The following is a 24,722-nucleotide window of genomic DNA, read 5'->3' as shown; positions in this document are numbered from 1 at the left end:
AAAAACAAACGAATTCCAGGAAGAACAACTCATCTTCAGTCAATAGAGCATGAGTCCTGTGTCAAGGGTGAAAGTGTCGTTCACAATGCTATGGACTGGTAAGAAGACAGTGTTCCTAGCTGACCTTTCTGGCTGTCGTACTCATCTACTAGATTCCAGAGAGCCAGGAGTCTGATGGTAGCTGGTGAATCCATATGAGTGCCTTGTGCTCTTTGCACAAAGGCATTGACAGATTTGCCTGTACTATTTTTTCAGGGCTATGTGATACCTCTCTCTCTCTCTCTCTCTCTCTGTGTGTGTGTGTGTGTGTATTTGGACGAAGTCTCATGTAGCCCAGGTTAGACTCAAACATACTGTGTACTCAAGGATGACCTTAACCTTCAAATCTGCTGGGATTTCATGCAGGCACCGTCATTCCCAATTTATCAGGTCCACGAGCCAGCAGTTCATGCATGCCAAGCAAGCATTCCACCACATGAACCATCCAAGCCCATTTGAATCAATTTTCAAGAATTTTTAAGATGACAAAGTGTTTCAACAGTGGATAGAATAAAAAAATTTATTTTCCAGAATTGTACACATAAGTAAACAGAATCAGTAAGATACCATTTTATCTTACTATGACACAAGGCCATTTACTGGGTATGGTTATAAAAAAATTAAATGTGCAAGCTTGACTATGAAAGAGCTGGCTGAGCCACATAGGCACAAATCTATGTTTAATGTCATTGTTTCCAAGAAGTACCTTGAAAGTTAAACAATTTAAGAAATTTATTTACTCTCTCTGTGTGTGTGTGTGTGTGCGTGCGTGCGTGTGTAGTATAGTGTATGCATGTATACCATACATATGAAAGTTTCCACAAAGGCCAGAAGGGCATTGGATTCTCTGGAACTGGAGTTCCAGATGGTTGTAAGCTGCCATGTGGATGCTGGAAATTGATCCTGGGTCCTCGAGAGAGAAATGAACACTTTTAACCACTGGGCCATTTTCCCAGCCCCAACAATTAACCATTTAGCTGTACTTATCATTTTCTGTTGTTGTTATTCTATGTTGTTACATAGGAAAGTTCATCAACTTATGTAGGAAGAGCAGATGTACAGGGCAGGGGGAGATGAGCTAGCATTTCTACATTTTGTGATAAAATGTGGAAAATTCAGAAACAAATGAGAAGGCACAGTGGCACTATATATAGGCAAGTCTTAGTACATTTGATACAAAAAAGGCATCTTATGATAATATTTCTGTTGGAACATTGTACACTGTCAGCTTGTAATTATAAGATGGAAGAGTCCTAGGCTGTGATATAAAAAGATATCCTAGAGAAATGACATTTTAAAAGCCACATATGAAGCTACAAAGGAGGACAGTGACAGTCAACCGTCTACAGATAAAAAGTCATCTGGACACAAGCCTGACACCAGCAAGACTCCATCCACTGCAATCTCTCCAGTTTTGCCTTTGCCACGCTCTGCTTCAAAAATGACCTAAGAACAGAGAGAGAAAAGAAGGTTACTTCCCAGCAATGATGTTAGCAAACTATTGAACAGCTGTTAGCAAGGACCAAAGTTGACTTTCTACTGTATAGAAATTGCCTTTCATATGATTACATACAATCATATTGATTGTATACCAACGTGTTTCCTACATGCTAAGTTCTCATGGTGAGGATTCTGTTCAGTGAAGATAGGCTCACTGCAAACTGTGAAGGATTCTCAAAAGTCCTATAATTCTGAAGAGGGAACTTGTGGAATTGCCATGTAAAGAAATTAAGCAAAAAAATGAAAGATCTTTTATTGTTTACTTTTAAATTTTACTTCTTTAAGTGCATGTGCACACGTGTGTGTGTGTCTGTGTGTTTCTGTGTGTCTGTGTATGTGTGTGTGTGGTGTGTGTGTGTGTCTGTGTGTATATCTCTGTCTGTGTGTGTATGAGTTTCTCTGTGTGTGTCTGTCTGTGTGGTGTGTGTGTCTGTGTATGAGTGTGTCTGTGTGTGTATGTGTCTTGTGTGTGTGTCTGTCTGAATGTGTGTATGTGTGTGTATGTGTGTCTGTGTCTGTGTGTGGTGTGTGTCTCTGTGTGTTTATGTGTCTCTGTGTGTGTGTCTGTGTCTGTGTATATGTGTGCGTGTGTGTGCATATATGTGTCTCTCTGTATGTGTGTGGTATGTATCTCTGTGTGTTTATGTGTCTGTGTGTATCTGTTTCTCTGGGTGTGTACATGTGTCTGTGTGTGTGTGTATCTGTATATGTGTGTGTATGTGGTGTATGTGTCTGTGTGTGTGTGTCTGTGTATGTGTGTGTGTATGAATCTCTGTGTGTATGTGTGTGTCTGTGCCTGTGTGTGTGTAGTATGTATATCTGTGTGTGTGTCTGTGTCTGTGTGTATGAGTCTCTCTGTGTGTGGGTGGTGTGTGGTGTATGTGTGTTTTTGTGTGTGTCTATGTATGAGTGTGTGTGTCTGTGTGTATATGTGTCTCTCTGTGTGTGTCTGTGTGTGTGTGGTATGTGTGTCTTTGTGTATGTCTGTGTGTATGTGTCTGTGTATATGAGTCTCTGTGTGTGAGTGTGTGTCTGTGTGCCTGTGTGTGTGTGTCTCTTTGTGTGTGTGGTGTATGTTTCTGTGTCTCTTTGTGTGTCTGTGTATGCATGTCTATGTGTGTGCATGTCTGTGTATGTGTATAAGTGTGTCTGTGTGTATGTCTGTGTGTGTCTCTGTGTCTGTGTCTCTGTGTGGTGTATGTATGTCTGTGTATGTGTGTGTAATGTGTGGGTCTGTGTGTGTCTGTGTGTGTGTTCATATGAGAACAGATGTCCATTATATATCCAAGGATGCTCTTGCCCTGTCTATCCTCCTGTGTCTATCTCTGAGCACTATAATTACTGGCATGCTCCACCATGAATGGTTTATGCAGTGCTGGGGACTGAGCCCAGGGTTTTGTGCATGTGAGCCAATTCCTCTACCAACTGAGCAACCCAGGCCCCCTCTTTGTTCTTCTATTATGTGATTACTGGCCCTTCTCTTTCAGGAAACAGCCCTTGTCAAGGTGCTCCAAACTCAGCAAACTCTTCATCATTTTATCCTATTTGTTCTTTAACCAACTTCCTCTTAAAAGAGTTTCCCTTTCCTTTATCAAACTCACTTCTACAGTAAAAGATTAACTCAGTAGGTCTGAATTGTCCAAAAGCTCAACATTTGAAAGAAGGCTTTGCCCTTGACTGCTTACTAAGAGTCAGCCTCCAAGCTGACTTAGTCAAGAGTGTTTTCGTTTACCTGTAACCTTTAGCCAAGTCAGATGGTCTCTGTTCAGAATGTTATTTATGATAGGGGCCTTGGGTTGCATGATATCAGTATAGCCTTTGGGAATGCTGGAGACCAGATAACTAAGGTCAGCCATGCTGGCAATGATGTGGGCAGATTGACCCATAGGAATAGCTTTGAGGGCTTGGAGAGATAGCTCAGTGATAAAGTGCTCGCTTTGTAAACAGATGGACCTGCGTTTCATCCCCAGGATACATATCAAAAAGCCCTGCATAGCGATGTGCACTTGTAATTCCAGTGCTGAGGAAACAGAGGAAGGGAAGGTGTATCCCTTAGACTTGCTTGTCAGCTTGTCTGCCATACTTGGCAAATTTAAGGCCTGTCTAGGAAAATAAAGTGGATAGGTCTGAGTAACAATAGTTGAGGTGGCTCAGTCCCTAACTATGGCCTTCACATTAACAAACAGACACATACACACATATCACACAGACACACACACACACACACAGACACACACACACACACAGACCTTTGAATACCAAGATCTGGGCAAACTTTGCTGGTGTGTAATATGTTGTGAGTCTTGCCTTATGTGGTTGCTGGGAAAATTAAGATCTGCCCAGGCAAGGAAAACTATAAGCTTCTGTCTGGTCCTTTCTGGTCTCTGCTTATATCCCATTTTCTCCTTGTTGATTTTAATGTATATAAACAACAACTGTAAATGTAACAGTTTTTATCAGTTCTACAAGACCTTCTAAAGGTTCACCCCCACCACACACACACACTCTAGAGTGGTCCTGAGAATTCCTGATAACAGTCACCTCCTTCAGTTCAAACAACCTTAAAATATAATCATATTCTGCCTGCCATTTATTGAGCAAGTTCCACACAAAGAATAGATGGGAAATCTTTTTTCCTGGAGTGTTTATTTTTTTAACATATTAAAGAATGCATAACCTGGTTTTCATGGAAGTTAGTAAGAGGAGCCAGACACACTGACAGGCCACTTCTGTAGAACCAGACAAATACCCTCATTAGTCATGCTGATTAGACAACTCTTGCTATCTTTGTACTCCTAAGACCTATAGACATCAGTAAATAGTCTGTTGAATCACTTAAAAAGCAAAATGTAAATATGGAATTCCTTCCCCACTTACACTTTTGGTAGTATCGACCCCTTGGTACAACTGGATTTTTCCTGTCCTCCACCTTCCATCCTCATTTTTAGTCTCTTCCCATGCCAGGGCATTCTTGCTATTTTTCACGAACACTCGAAGTTTTCCTACTTTGTCCCCAGCCAGCCGGTAATCAAAGAGCAAACAGAAGTCGCTTTGGGGTGTCAAGTTGGGAAGGAGAAGTTTCAATCGGCCAATATTCTTCTTGTGCCCTGCCAGTGCAGGGACTGCCATATAGTAACCAACATCTTTAAGAGAATAAAAGGCTGTGATAAAGGGTCTGACTAGCATACGTAGACTAGCTAGAAAAATGAACAACAGGCTCCCATAGAAGTGTGGAGGTCTTTTACACTTCAATAGATCAGTTACACAAACATGAACAGTGTAGATTGAGACTTGAACTTTTTTCCTATATAGAGAAGAGATCTAAGGGTCAGAAAGCTGAGGAATTTTCCAGATCCATAAGAATAGTCACTACGCACTGAAGGGGATTTGCAGTTAATAAGTTCTAGAACACTTCCACCGTGATTAGTTGACTCTTAGGATGCATTTTCTACAGTACCAATGATATGTAGTGTATGATTGGCTTGTGCTGTTGCTGTGACAAAACATCCTAGTAAAAGCAACTTAAGGGAGGATTTAGTGTGGCTCACAGGTTCAAGGATATGTAGAGCCCATGGTGGTGGAGGAATGTGGGCGCAGGAAAGGCAGCCTGATTCCTGGTTGAGTTAGGCTACAAACCCTGGTAATTCTAAAGGTGTGCTTGATTCCCAGGCATCAGGCCCCTGTCACTAGTTGCAGCCCCCCATAGATTTGTGGCCATCAGTCACGTAAGGGCAACACCCTAAGCCCCTGCACATGTAGAAGACATGACCTGTGGTCATGTAGGCTCAAGACAGATCTCCATTTTAACGAGGTACCTAAGGGCCTGGAGGCTTAGCCAATAAACATTCCTTTCCAGACACTCCTCCCTGCAAAAGGTATTTAACCTCAGGTCCAATGGGGTACGGTTTTACTCATCCACTTTCTGCCATGACAATAAATGTCTTAAAACCATGGACTGCCTCTTTTCATTGGGATGCACTGTGGGGAGCCATGGAGAAGGCCTTCACATAGAGAGCCGCTGTCTAATCTCCCAGAGAAGGCCTCTCTGAGCTCCCAGTCATGCCTGCCACCAAGTCAAGCCCAAACTCAAGCAGAGGACTCGCTCCCAAGAGATCAGAAATAACTCCCCTCTTTTTCTTTTTGGCCCCAGGCTAGATCCAGCATGCAGGGTGGGGGGCACTCCATTCTCAGCTCTTCCTTGGCATCCAGCTGCCCCTGGGTGTCTGAGATTCTGAGAACCAGATGGCCCCAGCCTCCTCACAGGCCCTGGGACCCCTGAACCAGCTCTGGCTGTCTGGTGCCTCAGACTGCACTTTCCTACAGCCCACACCCACCCAGTGACAGCATGGGGTAATTGAAGTCAACTTCCTGAGTCCCATCTCTCTGAGCAGCCAAGCCCTGTGGCAGAGCGGACATGGGACCCATAATCCTACCTAGAAAGACGTGACAGCACTAGGAGCTTGAGGCTGCCAATTGCATTGCATTCATTATCAAGAAGCAATGATGAGCGCTCAAGCTCAGCTCCCTCTCCTTTTTATCTAGACCTGGACCCCAGCCCAAGGAATGGTGCTGACCTCATTTTCTGAGTGGATTTCCCCGTGTCAGTGTAGAGCTAGATAATCAATCCAACATTGACATTCCTGAGGCTAACCCACTCTAGACAATCTTTCACAGGCATGTTAGGTGATTCCAGGTCTTAGTAAGTTGACAATCAATATTAGCCATCACAGGTATGATGGCCATCTATTTACTTGGGTAGATCCAGACAGAAATGTCTCATCAAAATACCCTTGACCCATCTTGTCCTAATGATTTCTTGAGGTGCAACCACCATGTGTTAACACATCATTCTTGTGTTCTGATGTAGGATGACCAGTTATATTTCCTTCTATGCTTGCAAACTTTCTAAGTATCTCATAACCCGGGGAAGTGGACTTTTGGCTATCTCTATTCTTTTCATTGTGGCTTTGGTAAGAAACTTTTAAAAATTATTATTTTATATGTACAAATGCTTTATCTCTATATATTTTGTACATGGGCATACCTGGTGCCCTTAGGGGCCAGAAGAGGGCATTGGATCACCTGGAACTAGAATTACGGATGGTTGTTAGATGTCATGTAGGTGCTGGAAATCAAACCCAGGTCTTATGGAAGAACAGCCATTGCTCTTAACCACTGAGATATTTCTCCATCCCTAACTAAAACAACTCTTACACAGCATGGCCTGAAGAAGATGACAAGAAAGTATTCCCATAGAAGCTGGGAGGAAAACACTGGGGATAGCATGTAGTATTCTGGTGCAATTCCTGGAGACATTTGTATGACCCTGGCTAATGCTGTCTTAGTCTTTGCTGGATCCAGACACTGGTGGGTCCTCTTCCCCAGCAAAAGCATAATTCTGCTAGATGGGCAAGATGATCCTCAGTAACAAACATTTGAAAAAGAACAATACTGATATACTTAAAAACATTCTGGCAATATGCAGTATCTTTGCCGTGTCAATCTCCCATGTTCCTAAGTGGCCAGACTTGCACTCTCTTGTTTCCATTTCTCCGTTTACATTGTTTAAAGTGTAATCTGAGGCTGGGACCTGAAAGAGATTTAAGGATGACAGAACATGTGGAGTGCTAAGGCTAAGGTGTATGTAAATTAGCAAAATGCTCTATTCCAGGCCGGCTACTCTTTGGGTGTTAGTCAGAGTCAGACATGTGCTATTATTAAAGAGCTTTATCCCTTATTAATCTCTCAGTGCAATGAGTTATTTCTCAGAGGGATGACATACTATTTCTATAACAGCATCACCAAAGTTTATAACCTGTGATGGTTAATATTGATTGTCAGTTTAGAATCACCTATGAGACAAGCCTCTGGGCAGGCTCTAAGAGAATGTCTGTGGGGTTATCTAAGTTTCAATTGGGTGGGAAAATCTACTCAGAATGGAGGCAGCACCATTCCTTGGGCTAGGGCCCAGGACTGAATAAAAAAGAAAGAGGAGGATGAGCAAGAGCATTCATCAAGCAAAGCTCCAGGATGCCTGGTGAAGTTTGAATGTCAAATAAACAACATGTTTAATTCATACTAAGAAGTCTATTTATCTCAAATAAAGGCATCCTGTACTTTATCCAGTAAACCTCTCTTCGGTGAGCTCTTCAATGCCAGCTAAAGCCTACTTTCAGCTTTCCTTGAGGGTTCATCCCTCCAACAGTAGTAATGTATCCGATGTTTCTCATGCACATTTAGCTTTGTAGGGGAAGTCAAGACTACACAGAGGCCTGGTGGAGCTGTTGAAAGGGAGGAGTTATGATGTGAGTACCCCAGAAGCTGAGAACATAGGGGTAATTTCAAATCGAGTGTTTGCAAACAGAAGACTTCTCATTGGTGGGAGAGTCAATGTAAGACAATGCTGACCAGGTGAGCTGTCATCAATCTGGGGGTCCCCAAGCACTATAGCTCTGGTAGCACCAATATCTACAATCCCATGATGAAAGAAAAAAAAAAAAAAGGAGAATCTTGTGTTCATTTTCAAGACAGTTTCTCCAAAGATGTATTCCATCTTGTTAAACTTGTCCACTGCCCTTGAATCTTTAGTGATGGGCCCACTAGAATGACTAATGTGTGGGATATTTTCCTTTTGCCCCAATTGCTAGCTCTAACAGGGGTTCTTGGTAGAGATTGGAGCTTCCTGACTGCAGGTGCAGGCTTGCAAGGAAATAACTTGGGAAGGAATTTGTTCTAAGGAATATGTTTTAATTCAAGGCTGAGCCTGTATATCCCAAAGGAAATACAATTCTACTGGTGAGGACATGGCGTCTGGAGATGTATAGCAGTTGTTGCAGTTACATAGCTGGCCTTCATGAGATCAGGATTTAATATGTGTTCCAAATAGTGTCTGCAAGCCAAGTACTCCACCCAAGGGGGAGCCATGGCCCATCAATAAAGTTGAAGCAGACACCACAAAAGCCAGGAAGTTTATGGCTCAGAACTAATGTTGAGAACAATCCAAGGCCAGGTGGTCAGAATGAATTCCTTGGATAACAGAAAGGATGAGAAAGTCTTGAGTTTAGGTCATTAACTTTACACTCATAGTGATTTTTGATCCTCATCGGAGAGATAACTTTACTATAACTCCAGTGTAGATAGAGCTCTTATTACCTTTAAAAGATTTATTTTCTATCAAAAAGCAAAATGAAAACTACAGAGGACTGTGGCTGGCAAGCTGGCAAAAAGGGAGGTCTCAGAGACCCCCTCATCCCCCACCTTCCTCTCCTTCCCATCTCCCTCTCTCAGAAAGAAGAGGGTAAATATAAAAGAGGCACACTGGGACACATTTCCTGGGTCGTGTGGGAAAGAAGGATGAGGAGGAAGTCAATGCTATACCAAGTTACTCATCCATCAGAGGCCACCCGAAGGTGGAAAGTTCCCAAAGATGGTAAACAACCATGATCTAAGCAGGGACAGGAATTAGCATCTAGTAAGTAGTAACAGCCTTCTCTACTCCCAGAACAAGCTGCAGTGAAATTTAAATACCATTGTCTCGATCAGCAGGATGCCAGTCAAAATCGTCTTCTCTATCCTGTTTCCAATCACAGACCCCAAGATCAAAGCTGCAGTCAACTGAGATGTTTAAGTCTGCTAAAACAAAAGAAAGAAAGAGAGAGAGAGAGAGAGAGAGAGAGAGAGAGAGAGAGAGAGAGAGAAAGAGAGAAAGAAAGAAAGAAAGATCAGCACCATTAAGAACATTACAACAGTAGCTAATTTGCAGCTCTGGAAGGCAATGTCATGGGTTTAGGCGAGTAGAATATAGATCATATTAATTGGCAAGCTTGCAGGTGTAGATTAAACCAGATACACTATTTTTTTTAGACTTTAAAACTTTATGTGTATGCATGTTTTGCCTGCAGGTACATTTGTGCACCATGTGTGTACCTGGTGCCCATGGAGGAGAGGGCATTATCTCCTGGCACTGGAGTTACAGATGATTGTGAGCCACCATGTGGATGGAAACAGAAGCCAGGGCCTCTGCAAGAGCAGCACTTGCACTTAACCCACCGAGCCATCTCTCCACATACCCTATTTTTTGAGTCTATAAAGGCATGCTCAACAAATTCTGTTGTAATCTTTGAGAATACAACCATAGGGGCTAGAAAGATGGCTCCGCAAAGCAGGGAATAAAACAGGCTGTTTACAAAACTCAAGCCAGACACTGAAAACAAAGCTCAGAAACAAGTGTTTATGGGATGCTCAGCCATACATAGGACATCTAAGTCACACCCCTCTCTACAAGGTTCAGGTATTCCGTAATAGTGAGAGAAAGCAGACCAACACACACATCAAATCAGTATTTCCCCTGCCCTACACCACCTCCAAAACAGATAGTTATAGATAGCCCCTGTGCCCCTAAGGTAGTGGCTCTCAATGTTCCTGTCGGGACCCCTGGTTCCGCCAACCATAAAATCATTTTGTTGCTACTCTATAACTATAAACTTGCTATTGTTATGAATCATAATGTACATAGCTGATATGCAGGATATCTGATATGTAACCCTGTGAGAAGTTGAGAACCACTTGTCTTAAGGCCTTCTGGAAGTATTCAAATGATCCAATCTTATGTGGTCTCTCCTGCCCCATCCCCCTTGCCTTTATTCTTACAGAAACCTTAAAGACCTTTGGCCTAGTTTTCCACTAGGTAAAGTCGTATGGTAGCATACCTTTCCACTTACTTAAATGGTATCTTATTCCCTTAAGCTACAAGGACAAAGGGACCCTTGAGCTACAGAGACCAGGTGGCTCCCAAGGCTCCACCTGTTTGCTCTCTGGCCCTTTCCACAGAAGAGTGTGCTGACTCATGAAGTAAGATAAGGGTGGGACAGCACTGTGAAAGAGGACAAAGGCCGAGGGGCTTCTGATTTAAAACTAAGGCTGGTCTCTCACGTCGATTTGAGGGATTCAGCTCCTTATGCCAAAGGATCAATGATCAGAAAGAGGATAAGCAGCCCCCCTTTCTCTCCCCAACTGGCCGAAACTCATCACCACGTAGATCAGAATGGTTGCCAATTTACAGAGCTCTGCTTGCCACAGCCCCCAGCATGCTGGGATTAGCATTCTGTGCACTCTCTTGATAGGCCATCCTTTGTTTTGTTTTGTTTTGGTTTGGTTTGGTTGCTTGTTTTTTGAGACAAGGTTATTCTGTGTAGCCTTAGCTACCCTGGAATTGACTCTGTAGGCTAGACTGGACTCAAACTCACTCAAACTCAAGATTTACTTGCCTCTTGTCTCCCGAGTGCTGAGATTAAAGGTGTGCGCCACCCGGGGCCTAGCTCCTTAATTTTTTTTTTTTTTTGTTTTTTTTTTTGTTTTTGTTTTTTGAGACAGGGTTTCTCTGTATAGCTCTGGCTGTCTTGGAACTCACTTTGTAGACCAGGCTGGTCTTGAACTCAGAAATCTGCCTGCCTCTGCCTCCCGAGTGCTGGGACTAAAGGTGTGCGCCACCACGCCCCACCTTAATTTTTTTTTTTTAATTACATTTTAACTATGCATTGGGCAGTTTGTGGAAGTCAGCTCTGTCCTTCCCCCATGTGATTCTTGGGCATCAAAATCAGCTCATCAGACTTGGTGGCAGGTACTTTTTACCTTCTGAGCCATCTTGTTGGGCCATATGCTGGTTTTTGTTAGTGTGTTTGTTTGACTCATCTCAATTTGCCAAATGTTTTTTTTTTCTCCACAAACATCATGTCATTTAATTTGATTATCAAAAATATCTATCACTGGACCTTCAATAAACCTAAAATTCCTAGGTGATTTATCCAGGCTTCACAGACACTGGGTGCTAGAACTGAGCCTGAATTCTAAATCAAACTGAGACCTATATGACTGTCCAATTTATACAGGTCCAGTTTGCCTTTGAGATCGGACAGCATTAAAAGGAGATGGAAGATCTTATCAGAGGCAATATGATGGGGATCTTAAAGGGAAAGAGGCTTTCTTTCAAAACTTGGAGAGGGGCTTCATTAAGAGAGATGGCCTAAAGTAAAGAGATAACCTACAGGAAAAGAAACCCCGCTGCCACTGGAACATGAGGGTGGGATGTCCAGAAGAGAAAAGGACTTTAGAACAACTCCTACACAAAACAAACAAACAAACAAACAAACAAACAAAAAACCAAAAAAACAAAAACAAAAACAAAAACAAAAAAACCAACCGGCACATTCTGGCTTTTATAAGTTTTTTTTTGACATTATCACTGATGAAGTGGGACCTCTCAGTGATAAAGTTATTTTTCACTCGCTCATACTTCCTTAAAGTAAGCCAAATAAACCCATTGTTCCACCAACTTGCATAGAATGGTTGCTTTGGCCTGTCATTAGTGCCACATCTAGAGTGAATAAATGTCTGCTTATTCATGTCTCCCCAGGAAAATGAACACAGCACTGGTTCTGTGTGCCATGACATAGTGAGTTTTCTCTTGGCTGTTTATGATTGAGGCAGTAATTTCAACAAATGAAAGATGATACAGGAGAGAGTCAGTGAGCATAGACTCACCAGCTGCTTTTCTCTCTCACCCATGGGTTGATAAGAAAGTATGCTCTGCTTCTTGAAGTCCCTCCCCCTCATAGCTACAAGGTAAGTTTATATAGTACTATCTAGTGCCTGTCTCCGTGCAGTCATGTAGGCCAGCCCAAGCTAGATCACATGGTATGAAGGCTTAACTCCTTGAATCCCCGTTTGCTCTCCAGGTTTAAAGAGAAGGTTCCCTCTTCCTTCCTGTTAGGGCTCCTGATGGCCATCTTGCTATTTCTCTCCTGAGCTGAACCATCTCTTTCCCTGCTTTGGGGCATCATCTCCTAACAAAGGTCTTCCTGAAGGGTGATCTCATTTTAGCTCCTTCCCAGGAGCTCGCTACTGTTTTAAATTATAAAATGCTTAGAAAAAACAAAAAGCCGTAGTTACCGGAATGGGGAGTTTCCAGAAAGGAGCCAAATCTACACAGAACATTCTACAAAGGCTACTTGAAGTTCAGTGACTGCAGAAGGGGTTAGAATGTTGCAGATTGAGAGCCAAATTATTTTGAGCTAATTTTATTAATAGCCATTCATTGCCTACCTCCATGTCTGACCTGAAATCTTTGTGACTACTGGGTAAATCTTTCTGGGGTGTATTTCATTTAGCAGACTCCTAGATTCTACAAGCCCCAAAGCTAAACATGAAACCATCAGAAAGCATCTGGGGGGCTATAGCAGAGGTTTCCCCCACTTTGCTGGAACCTATCAACCTGGCATTTTCATTAATGCATTTGAAAAACATGATTTGATTTATGACCCTTTTCGTTCTTTGCCATAAAGCTCTAGGAAACTGCTACTACATTGGAACATGATGTTTGAGGTACCTGAAATCTGTCTTCCTAGGACATGATCACTCCATTTATTCTCTTTGAGATGAGAGCTGTTATTATTATTATTATTATTATTATTATTATTATTATTAAATGTTTATATCATTACCTTTGTGCTTCACTTTGGAATTTAGCTCTTTTCTTTGGACGTAGACCAGATCCAAATCCTCTGCTTCATTTACCTTAGGGGCTGATAAAGAACCTAGATCAGTTAGGGGGAAAAAAAAAGAGCAAACCCCACATGCACTATGGGAATAAACTTAGTGTCAGAACATAGGTTTGCCATGGAGTCTAAGGGCAGAACACGTTAGAGTAGCATCTTCCTCCCATATCCTACCCAGTTTCCTCAACTCAGGTGAGCTCAGTATCCACAGACCGGACACACCCCTTCTCACCAGGTATTGGAAACCCATCTCCTTAACATTTTTCATTAGTAAGGGCAATTATGTGACTGCTATACTGTTTCTGACCTGGAGGAGCCTGTATCTGCTTATCCCTTGGTTAACTCCCCCTGGTATTTGTCAACATGATCTCTAAGTCACACAGACAAGAATACAGTAGAAAGCAGAGCACCCAGAAAGAAAGAAATGGGGTCTCAGGATGAGGACTCAGGGTTAACACACAAACTGTCTTGGAGGAACTGAGACCTATGGTGGGCTCTGTTTATCAGCCTTTGTGAAGAGGGATATAGCAGCCACCTGGTTCATGCAGAAAACTTAAGCTCTGCTGTAGTGTTTTGCTTCTATCATTTTCTATTTGGGCTTAAAATGTTTTGACACAGATTCTCACTATGTAGCCCTCACTGGCCTGGAACTTGCTACACAGACCAAGGTGGTCTCAAATGTAGACAGATATGCCTACCCCTACCTCCTCCATGCTGGAATCAAAGGAGTACATCACCGGTTCTAGCTATTTGGGGCTTATTATCAACATGCAATCAAAATATTCTCATTTCATAGAGCGAGTCCTTGAAAAGTGCCTTCCATAAAGAATAAAGGGAGGTGGGAGGGACTCATAAGGCCTCACCACTCCCTAAGTGGCAGTTCATAGTCACTGAGAGAGGGATACTGTAAAGAATCCATTCATCACCCCTCTGGTGACTATTGATGTTCCCCCATAGAAGATTCGGGTGGGCTGGGTCATTGGACCCTCACCGGAGTTTCTGGCTGCTCCCTCCTGTAACTCACCGACATTTGTAAATAATTCTTCCCTAACTGTATGTCTCATGATCTTTGGAGGTGATAGAGTATATAGGATGTGGATGGTTAACTGAAGAAGGACTCCATCTATGCACTATGGGAAAGTTGTTATCCACGAGGAGGTGAGACTTAATGGTGGTGTGGTTGCTTTGGAGTTACTCACCCTTGGGTTGCCCATTTAATACCTCCGGAAGATATTCTCTAGAACTTACAGAAGCAACTTACTTCTGAGGACCTGAGTGCCAAGCCATTTTTCTTTTTCTCATTTTAAAACCATTTCACCTCATGTTCTTCATACTCTAATTTTAGTCCCTAATGGGTATATGTCAGCAGTCTGACTGTGGGTATAGTACAGCATTTAGAAGGAAGAGCAAGAGATAGTAATCTTAGGTGATCACAAAGGACAGAGTACAGGCTAAAGGATAGGTAATGAGAAAAACCAGAACACAGGTAAAAGGACAGGTGGTGAGGAAGGACAGGATACAGGCAAGAGGACACATGAGTCACAAAAGAGGCTATAATGGTATTTTTTTCCAAGTTTAAACTCTGTCCCAGTATTTTTTCTTTTCTGTGATGGATAAGTTCATAAAAATGTGAAGCTCCAGGGAAGCGCCACAGCTTCCAACTGGCCTTGAGAACTGGAGAGGAGCTCCTTGAGAGGTGAAGGTTTTGGGACTGCATGGCTCTTTAAGTGACATCCTTAAATTCACTGCGTAATATTTTTTATTTGTGACTTAAAACGTGGTTGTATTAAAATGTTTATTTTTCCTTAGGAAAAAGTTTGTACGGTTCAGACTCATGCAGAAATGGAGCTAAGCTTGCTAAACTTGCTTCCCCTCCCTCCCTTCCTTCCTTCCTTCTTTCCTTCCTTCCTTCCTTCCTTCCTTCCTTCCTTCCTTCCTTCCTTCCTTCCTTTCTTCCTTCCTTCCTCCCTTCTTTTCCTCTTAAAGATTTATTTATTTTGTGTATTGGAATACATTATCGCTAACTTTAGACATCAGAAAAGGGCATTGGATCCCATTACAGATAGTTGTGAGCCACCACGTGATGACTGGGAATTGAACTCAGGACCTCTGGAAGAGCAGTCAGTGCTCTTAATCACTGAGCCATCTCTCCGGCCTCTAACCCATCTCCTTTAAGGCAGGGAGTGTCTAGTCTTGTTTGTTGATTTGCCATGAGGAATCACATTCAGTTTTTATAAAGTGCAAGAACAACAAAAGTAGTACTTACAGAATACATCCCCTCGGAGAGTTCGCTCCTGTTCCACCTCGTTCCTCAGGGTTTTCTCTCCTTTCTCTTCTTTAAGTCTCTCTCTCTTTCCCTCTTCCTTCTTTTTTTGTTCTCCATCATAGTTTCTGCCCCTGGAAACACCCTCCTCAGAGCTGTAAGGCAAGTTGACCTTAGGGGCATGTGTACTGGCGGGTCTTGGGGTGACCATTTTTAGTTTCACCTTTTTCTTCATAGTGCGCTTGTGAGCCAGTAACTTCTTGATTCGGTCTTTGATGGCCCCACGTGCTGTGAGTATTTCCTTCACAGAATGTTCAGGGATCACTGAGCCAAAAAGGAACACAGGAGAATTCCCATTTAGTTGAGGGCATTTATGAACAATAGGTCATTTATGAACAATAGACCATTTTGGAAGTGTTCAAGTGTAGGAAGTCAGTGCTTCCAGAACCAGACCCAAGGAAGACCCCCTTCAGGTCTCAGGGAATGTCATCGAAGACAGGGTAGAAAAATATGAGTGCCAGAGGAGGAGGAACTGTGCTGGGGAGCACTGTCCTCTGGACGTGACCTGGGCATTGCACATAGGAACTGACAGTAGCTATGGTAACCTGCACAAGATGGAGCCTCTTAATATTCCATTATGGATGGTTAGGAGGCTTCACCTTCTCGGAGGAGCTGTTGGCAGTTGATGGTTACTGGGGGCAGGTGAGTCACTTTCCTCAATGGTGTAGATATTAGTAAACCGCCCAGCTTCAATAGATAACCTCCCCCCCATCCCAGGATCATGGAAACAACTCGAATTGATTAAACTCAGTAGGTTACTGTCCTCCCCACTACCAAGAAAAAGACAGAATCACAACCACCAAGACATGAAACTAGCAGGAAGACTTTAGAAAAAGATGTGGTGGAGTGGGATGTGTGCTAATGGGGTGTGTGTGTCAAAATGACCAAAATAATTAGATAAGTGTATGAAATTGTTAAAGAATAAAGAAAAGAAGTTTAAAAATTATCAGGCAGGCCAGAACCTCTTCAAGGCTGGGCCACTTCTGGCTCTACTTCCTGCATCCCTGGCCACATACTGTTGCAAGTGAAGAACAGCAATGGGGGGAGTATCGGAACTGCCTGTGTTTAAAATTTGGAACATCATGTGAAAAGAGAGAATATTAAAGTCACTCCCCTTGTTCAGATTTAAAATACTATATGAAAGGAAGGAAGGTGAACATAGCAGGGTTTTTGAGACCCATCCACAGAAGACTATGTTATTTCTCTCCTAATAAAGCACTGCTTTTTAATTTTTATTTGTGTGTGTCTTTTATATCTTTCTTTAATTTATTTTTTGTTCCTTTAATTCTTTTGGATCTACTCTGTTACATAATTTCTGGCTACAAGAATGGGGTCTGGCTGGTTCTGGGTGGAGCCACGACTTTCCAAATCAATTGTCAGGAAGATTCCAAGCTCCTCAACTACCTGCAGGCTTTCTGATAAAGAACAAAGATAAACACTCTGGTCCCTTTTCAAGAGTTAATTCAGCAGGGTGCTGGTGGTGCCTTCAGTCTGAGCACTCTGGGAGACAGAGGTGGGCAGTTCACTGAGTTTGAGGCAAAGTCTCATCTACAGAGTTCCAGGATAGCCAGGGATACACAGAGAAACCTTATCTCAAAAAGCCAAGAAAAAAAAAAAAGTTAATTCAAAACAGGCCTCTCAGTCAGTTGGGGAGGAAAACACACCTCAGAGAAGCAGTCTATTTCAAAGACTTGATGATTCTTTTTTAGGTGAACATGCACAATAATAGACTTTCACTATGACATTTTCATACTGTCCCAGAGACTTTTGTAGAAAGCACATCCCTTACCTTGACATGCTAGCCAACCTAACTGGTCCTTTTGCATGTTATCCACTCTGACTGCATGAGAGCATTTTCCTCTTTCGATAGCCTTTTGGTCACTGCCCTAGGTAAGGCCCTGATAGTGCTTCCTATTATTCTGAGATAAACACCAGGTGTCTTCTGTACTGCACTCTGTGTGTCTTATCTGAATATTTTTTTAAAAAAGATTTATTTATTTATTTATTTATTTATTTATTACACGTAAGTACACTGTAGCTGTCTTTAGACACACTAGAAGAGGGCATCCAGTCTCATTGCAGATGGTTTTGACCCACCATGTGATTGCTGGGATTTGAACTCTGGACCTCTGGGAAGAGCAGTCAGTGCTCTTAAGCTCTGACTCCAGCCCACCTGAATACTTTCAATGGAGATTATAAGGACCAGAGAGCCAAGGGAAGGCCAAAATTAGATTTTGGTAGTAAGGAAATGCTAGTGTAAAAGAATTTGCTTAAGGTCACTTAGCTAGTTAGTAGCAGAGTAAGGACTTGAAAGGCATGCACAGGAATACCTTCTATTTTCTACCATTTCTGTAATGAACTTACTCCTGCTTTAAGGTTTAACAGTTACCTTTCTCTAGACTGACTCACATTCCTTGAGAGCTATGATTCAAGGATATATGTTGCTATTTTATGAGGAAATCAAACTGATGTTAAAAAAATAAGTTACTACTTTTAAAAATTGTTTGGTTTTTAAAAACATCTGTGTGTGTGGTGTGCATGCATGTTCACAGATGAGTGTTGGCACAAGCATACCACAATGTGTGTGGAGGTTGGAGTAGACTCTCAGGCATTGGTCCTTTCCTTCCACCCTGTTTGACACAGGGTCTCCTGTTTGCCACTGCATATGCAAAGCCAGCTGGTCTGAGGGTTTCTGGGGATCCTCTTGACCCCATTTCCTATTCACCATAGTACTGATATTGCTACCATTTCCAGATTTAGTGAGCGTTCTGGGGATTTGAACTCAGATCCTTATGCTTGTATGGCAAGCACTTTACCCACTGAGTTGTCTCTTGAGCCCATAAGTGATTTACAAAACCTATCAGGGCCAGCAAGGCCCTGATATCACGAGCTCGGCAACCTGACTTTGAGTTCCAGAACCCACAAATGTTCAAGTGGAGAGAACTGACCCCACAAAGTGTTCTTTGCCACACTTGCACCAGGGCATGTGCACAACCCCCTACATATCATGCACACACAAGTAATAAGCATAAATTTAAATATTAAGAGTACTAGTCTTTAGAGCCAGGGTTGAGCATGTAGCTCACTTGGTGGTGTGCTTGCCTAGCATGCACAGAGCCTTGTCTTTGATCCCAAGCACTGAGTAAATTGTGGCACATGCCTGGAATATAAGCCATCAGGAGGTAAGAAGCAGGAACTTCAGGAATTCAACATGATCATCAGCTACACGGGACGTTCAAGGACAACTGGGGATCCATGGGATCCTGCCCCCAAACTACAAAATGAAATAAACTAAACCCCTCTAAAACCAACTTGAAAAATAAACATGATTTTAGTATATTCTGGGCTGGTAGTAAGCCCTGTCTGTGGACATCTGTTTATTCTGTAAGGATTCTTTCATTCAGTAGTAAATGATACTAAGGGACAGGTGCTGTGATACCAATTTTTGCACATGTGGAAATGGAGGCATTGGAAAATCAATACTTGTTCTTAGTCCACAAGTACTTAGCCAAGGAGCTGGGGAATCAAGTTAAGGTAATCTTATTCTAGAAGCTTTGCTCCTAGATGCAAAAACAAAAAACAAAAAGAAAGAAAGAAACAAACAAAAACCCAAAAAGACAAAACGAAACAAAACCCAAAGGAACAATAACAATAACAACAACAACAAACCGCAGAAGTTTCTTTGACACAAGATATGTTTGTTTTGATGTGAGACTTATAATTTTAAAACACTGGGCTGCAATATAGAAAATGGGCTGCAAACAATGTTTTTTCTTTTTCTTTTTTTCTAAATTTTGTCTGTTTTTTAAAAAATTAATTTATTTATTTCATGTGAGTACATTGTTGCTGTCTTCAGACACACCAGAAGAGGGCATCAGATCCCCATTACATATGGTTGTGAGCCACCATGTGGTTGCTGGGACTTGAACTCAGAACCTCCAAGAAGAGCAGTCAGTGCTCTTAACCCCTGAGCCATCTCTCCAGCCCAATGGTTTTTTTTCCAATTAGGCATTCTGCATTCTGCGTTCTCTCTCCCTCTTCCTCTTCCTCTCCCCCTCCCCCTCCTCCTCCCTCTTCCCCTCCCCTCTCTCCCCTCTCTCCCTTTCCCTCTCTCTGTCAGACAGAACTGCTTGGAGTCTAGGGTGGTCTCAAACCCACCATGTAGCTGAGGATAGCCATGCAGCCTACACCTTAACATTCTGCTTCTATTTCCCAAGTCCTTAGAACCCAGGAGCTTATGCATGCTAGGCAAATGCTCTCCCAACTGAACTACATCCATGGACCCTCCAGGCAGTTATCATTTGTAATTTCTTCAATTCTTAGCCCTGGAGGTGAGGAGAGTAGTCATGTAGAGGTGAGAAACACCTCTTTTAAAGAAACACATATTTTTGGAGGACTTCTATTTTTCATGTACAACATTTTAAAATTATGTTTATAGTATTCTGCAGTACGCTTTCTGGCCCTCAACAGAGGGTTGAGATGACACTTAGAACAAAACTAACCACTGCAGACTGTACTGGGCATCTATTGTGTGACCAACGGAATGAAGTTTTCGACTTATGTCACTTCATTTCAACCCCATGACGAGCTACTCAGAGATGTGCCCATCTTACTCTGAGTTACCTTGGGCAAATCCCAAAAGAAGGATTTGGGGAAGGATTCAAGAAGGCAGAATGTGGGAAGGGGGACAGTGAGTCAAAAAAAGTTGAGGGGAGACAAAAGATGGTGTCACATTGGGCAGGTCATTACTATGGGCAACAAACTCAGTCTGACTGGAGAAATCTGAGAGCCTGTGTAGCATTACTGTTCAGGATTGCCTCACTCTATGAAGGGGAAGGAAAGGTATTTATTTATAGACTCCAAGACCTCCATTGGCTGAGGGTGTTTCTTAGAGGTGCTAATTTCCCATCTCTAGCTGCACCTGAAGGGTCTGGGCAGCACTGTAGACAATACCCTAAGGTCACAAGGCATGGAGAGTCTAGTGCCCTCTATCTGTATTAGCTAGGACCCAGGAAGCTGTATGGCATGCTCCATTTTGCCTTCTTGGAATTGGGGGACTCTTAGGTACTCTGAACTGATGACCTATTACAAGTGTCTACCACAGGACTATCATGAGCTGTTTGGGATTCAATTCTTTTTATTTTTTTTTTAATGAGTGTGTGCATGAAGTGTCTGCGAATGTGTGCATTCATGTTTTTATGTGTGGAGTACAGGTGTGGGTACACATGGAGGCTAGAGGTCAATATCAGGTGCTTTCTTCAATTGCTGTCCACTTTATCTATTGGGGCAGAGTATCTCACTGGAACCTAGAGCTCACCAATTCAGCTTGTCTGGCTAGCCAGCTTGATCTAGGGATCTAGGGATCTGTCGCCACTTCCCAAGCACTGGGATTGTAGGCAGACAACCAAGCATGCCTTCCCGATCTTTTCATGGATGTTGGGGATCTACAGGCAAATCTTTATGATTATAAGGAAAGTACTTTACCCAGTAAGCCATTTCCCTACCCGCACAGTATCTAATACTTTGTTCTGGGACCCAGAACCTGGGTATCTCAAATGCCCTCTGGACACTGATCCTTGCCTATGTCACTACTACTCTAGAAGAGTCCCTGCTCCACGAAACTATCTAGTTAGCTTTGCAGAAGATTATAGCTTCTACCCACTGGTGTTAGTCTTCTTTAGAGGGACCACTTTTGTTTCACATTTCTTTTAAAAAAAATGTTCCAGGCACAGTTTATGCTTCTCATCATTATTTTTCTTCAAAATAAATGTTGCCAGTTCGTTTGGCAGTGCTTTATGGAATCTGACTTCTAGACTCACTAACAGCCCACTTGGATACTGTGAACCTTTTATGTGTGTGTGGTTGAGTGGCTATCATGGTGCATAGTGTTTAGTTTTGTTAAAGCTAGGCGATAGTCTGTGTCATCGGGAGACTTGGCTGAATGAGATCATAGGATGTGAGGCAAGTCAGCTTATGATTTACAGTCATACTTATGAGACCTGTGCCGAAGGGCATAGAGATTACTTGAGACAGGGCAGTAAACAATTCTAGAGCAGGCAGGGCAGCACATCCCCATGATCCCAGCGCTCAGAAAGCTGAGACAGGATAGTAGTCAGCTCAAGGTTATGCTGGGCTACAGAGTGAGTACCAGGCAGCCAGGAATACGTTTCAAGTTGTTGCTTCAAACAACAAACAAACAGGGCTGGGAGATTGCTCAGTTCATTAGAGGTGCTTGCTGCATAACCCTGGTGACTGGCTTGAAAAAGTTTCCTCTGACCTCTACATGCACACTGTGGTATGCACAATTCCATATCATGAGTACCCACAACACTCTCCCCCACACAAAGTAATAATAATAAGAAAATCAAAACCAACCAACCAACCAACCAACCAAAAACAGGACACAACACAACAAAGACAAGTCTAGTCACAATGAACCAGGGTTAAATAAAGGAAGGATAAACCTAGCTATCATTATCATTATTACTACTATTCTTGGTCTTTTGAGACATGAGACAGTATCTCATATAACCCAGGCTGAACTTACTATGCAGCCAAAGATGACATTGAAGTTCTTATCCTCCTAACTCTCTAAGTGTTGGGAGCACAGATACAGTTCACCATGTTGACTGCTTGACTTTAAACACTATAGAACTCTGTTTACCAGGGGGTGGCCTGCACTGTAAGCATAGATAACTTGACCTGACAGGAATTCCAGAACTCTCTAGGTTTTTCAGTGTTCATTTATACCACTACCACCAACCACCACCATTACTACCACTACCACCATCATTATTATTTTGGTCCTTGAAATCTGCCACTCCCAAACTGAAGTAATACGAGCTGATATCTAATTGTCTATGTTTCTTTCCAAGGTGTGAAAAATCACAAGGACTTGGATTAATAACCAAGTATTATAAGATGGTGGAGCTTCTGTCAGCTTGGAGCCTTCCCCAAGTAAGAAAACATTGCCTCAGACATGGTATTCATGGGAAATCACTTTTCCTGTTGTTCTAAGTTAACAGCAGTAGATTTTCTAGTTGTATAAACCAGACGGCTTATATATTTATAGTTTAAAATCACTACCATTAAAGATTAAAGAGTCTAACACACACACACACACACACACACACACACACACACACACACACACGCAGAGAGAGAGAGAGAGAGAGAGAGAGAGAGAGAGAGAGAGAGAGAGAGAGAGAGAGAGAATGTGAACTTTAGGATGACAAGAAGTGATATCTAGCACATCCTACCATATTTTGGTTGCTGTTCTGGAAAAAGTCCTGATGAAAGTGTTATGACCAGAAAAATAAGAACTATGCCCTTGTTTGTTTGTCCCCCTACCCTAGGGTTTTTGCTTGTTTGATTTTGAGACAGGGTCTCATATATCACAGGCTGGGCTCAAAGTCACTATGTTTTGGAGGATAACCTTGAATGTTTAAACCTCTTGTTTCCATCTCTTACAAGTACTGGGATTACCATACCTAGTTTATTTGGTACAGGGGTCCAGGATTTCAATATGTTAGGCACTCTACTGATTCAATTAGCATCCTAGCCCGAGATCTTTCAGTTTTGTGCCTGCCTATGACTTTTGTGAGTACCAGAAATACAAACACAACTAGGAAAAGATACAAGGCTGAGGCACACACACACATACACACGAAAGAACGCTATCTGGAAGGAGTGCTTTGTGGGGGACAGATAGCAAAACTGTCATGACCAAATGCTACTTACCAGAACACTGCAGACCATTGCCCTTATATCCCTGCTTGCATTTGCACTTGAAGGATCCTCGGGTATTGAGGCAATTGGCATGGGGGCTGCACGTATGGGTATTCAGAGCACACTCATTTATATCTGAAAAGGGGGAACATTCCAGTGAACAACTTTATGATAAAAGGGCTTGTTGAAGGAGTAGCCTTTTCACCTGAGCAACTTCAAGGCCAACCACTCAACACTTCAGCAAACTAAGTGCTGCCTGAGAGCAGAGAGGTGTTCAAAACCTGAGGCCCTTTGGCCAAGAGCCCTGGCTTTGCCTGGTGCCTGCCTGGTATGTAGGGAGGGTGCCTGCAGCTCACCTCCCCCAGTGCAACTTCACTGCTTGCTCATTATTAATGTGATTGAAATCAGCTATGGTGTTTGGAGTTTCTCAATTTCCCTTACACCCACATAATTGGGAACTAAATAACAGTATCAGAAAATAAATGCTAAATTTTGGATTGGTTTGAATTTCATCCATGTAATCTGAAAATAAGGAACAATATCAGAAAACAAATTCTAATTTTGGCTTGAAACTCCTCACAAACAAAAGACAGGATCAGCCAGGAATCGCTGCTATTGTCTGAATTCATAGGCACGGGCATTTTGTTCAGAACCTGTCAGGGGAAAGGGTCAGGCTGGTTTGAGCTCGTCTGCTGGATTTAGAGGTGGAAAACTGGCCAGGTTCCACTCAGGTGGGAGCTTCAAGCACTCTACTCTCCAGCCTATGCCCTGTCTATGCTTTTGTAGCTATAAGGACACAAACCAGTGTATTGTTTTGAGTTCAGTCACAAAAGACGCTCTGATGCTAGTATTAACCGCTGTTAGTACATCAGAGATTTGCTTTCTTGGGAAGCTGTGTACATTCCCAATCTGTTGTGGAGGGGAGCGTCCTTATAGGGGCAGGGATCTGGGCAACATCGCACTGCTGTCATTTGATTGCCCAGCTGGCTGGATTGACAGGACAGGGTGGGCTCTAAGCTTATGCCGAACATGAATTTTGTGTGCCTAGTTAAGATAGTGTTCATATCTAAGAAGATTTGAGGGAATAGCTGTGAAGGTCTCCCAAGATGGTTCAAAAACCAGCAATGGGGTGTTGTCCCAACATGATGATATAAGACATGTCCTAAGAAGCCCTAAGTACAGGATTGAAAGGATGATATTTTCTCCAACAGTTAGCTTTCCATGTCATGTCATACCTTTGTCACCTAAGTTATGCCAACGAATAGAGAGTTAGAGGCAGCCCAAATTTCTCTTCACTGTAGGACAGTCTATCAAGGGCAATGGGTATGTATATCTAACCTCACAAGCTCTCCGAGGCCTGGAATTCCTTCACTAAGAGATGAAAATGTTTTAAGATGAGACTAATAGCTGACTAATAGCAGTATTAGCACAGCGATGTTATTTGACACCTGAACTACAAAAGGGCTGAAAGCAGAAAGGAAAGAACATGCTCCCCTTCATATAATCTTCCTTTAAAAAATTGATGTGTGTGCCTATGTCTACAGCAGAGGCAAGGAGAGTATCCTCTTCTATGACTCTGC

General features: G+C 42.5%; 1 protein-coding gene across 4 annotated transcripts in view; it reads right to left on the bottom strand.

The window, feature by feature from the left end:
• Positions 1–545: 545 nt before the first annotated feature.
• The window catches only part of Egfl6 (EGF like domain multiple 6), a 60,608-nt gene continuing 36,431 nt past the window's right edge, over positions 546–24,722 (bottom strand). For 3 of the 4 annotated variants that reach the window (XM_085837907.1, XM_021153527.3, XM_029472967.2), the window contains 6 exons: positions 23,155–23,277; positions 15,358–15,678; positions 13,038–13,118; positions 9,067–9,171; positions 4,417–4,682; positions 546–1,485 (listed from right to left, as the gene is read on the bottom strand). In XM_085837907.1, coding sequence (XP_085694033.1) covers positions 1,375–1,485; positions 4,417–4,682; positions 9,067–9,171; positions 13,038–13,118; positions 15,358–15,678; positions 23,155–23,277 — 1,007 coding nt within the window. In that variant the 3' untranslated portion in view covers positions 546–1,374. The remainder of the gene's footprint in view (positions 1,486–4,416; positions 4,683–9,066; positions 9,172–13,037; positions 13,119–15,357; positions 15,679–23,154; positions 23,278–24,722) is intronic. The other variant, XM_021153528.3, reaches the window with a different exon arrangement.

This window comes from Mus caroli, unplaced genomic scaffold, assembly GCF_978045245.1.
Source record: "Mus caroli unplaced genomic scaffold, Mus_caroli_1 scaffold_5, whole genome shotgun sequence".
Classification (NCBI taxonomy): domain Eukaryota; kingdom Metazoa; phylum Chordata; class Mammalia; order Rodentia; family Muridae; genus Mus; species Mus caroli.
Note: the sequence above shows the minus strand (reverse complement) of the source record. Positions and strands in the feature narration are given on the sequence as shown.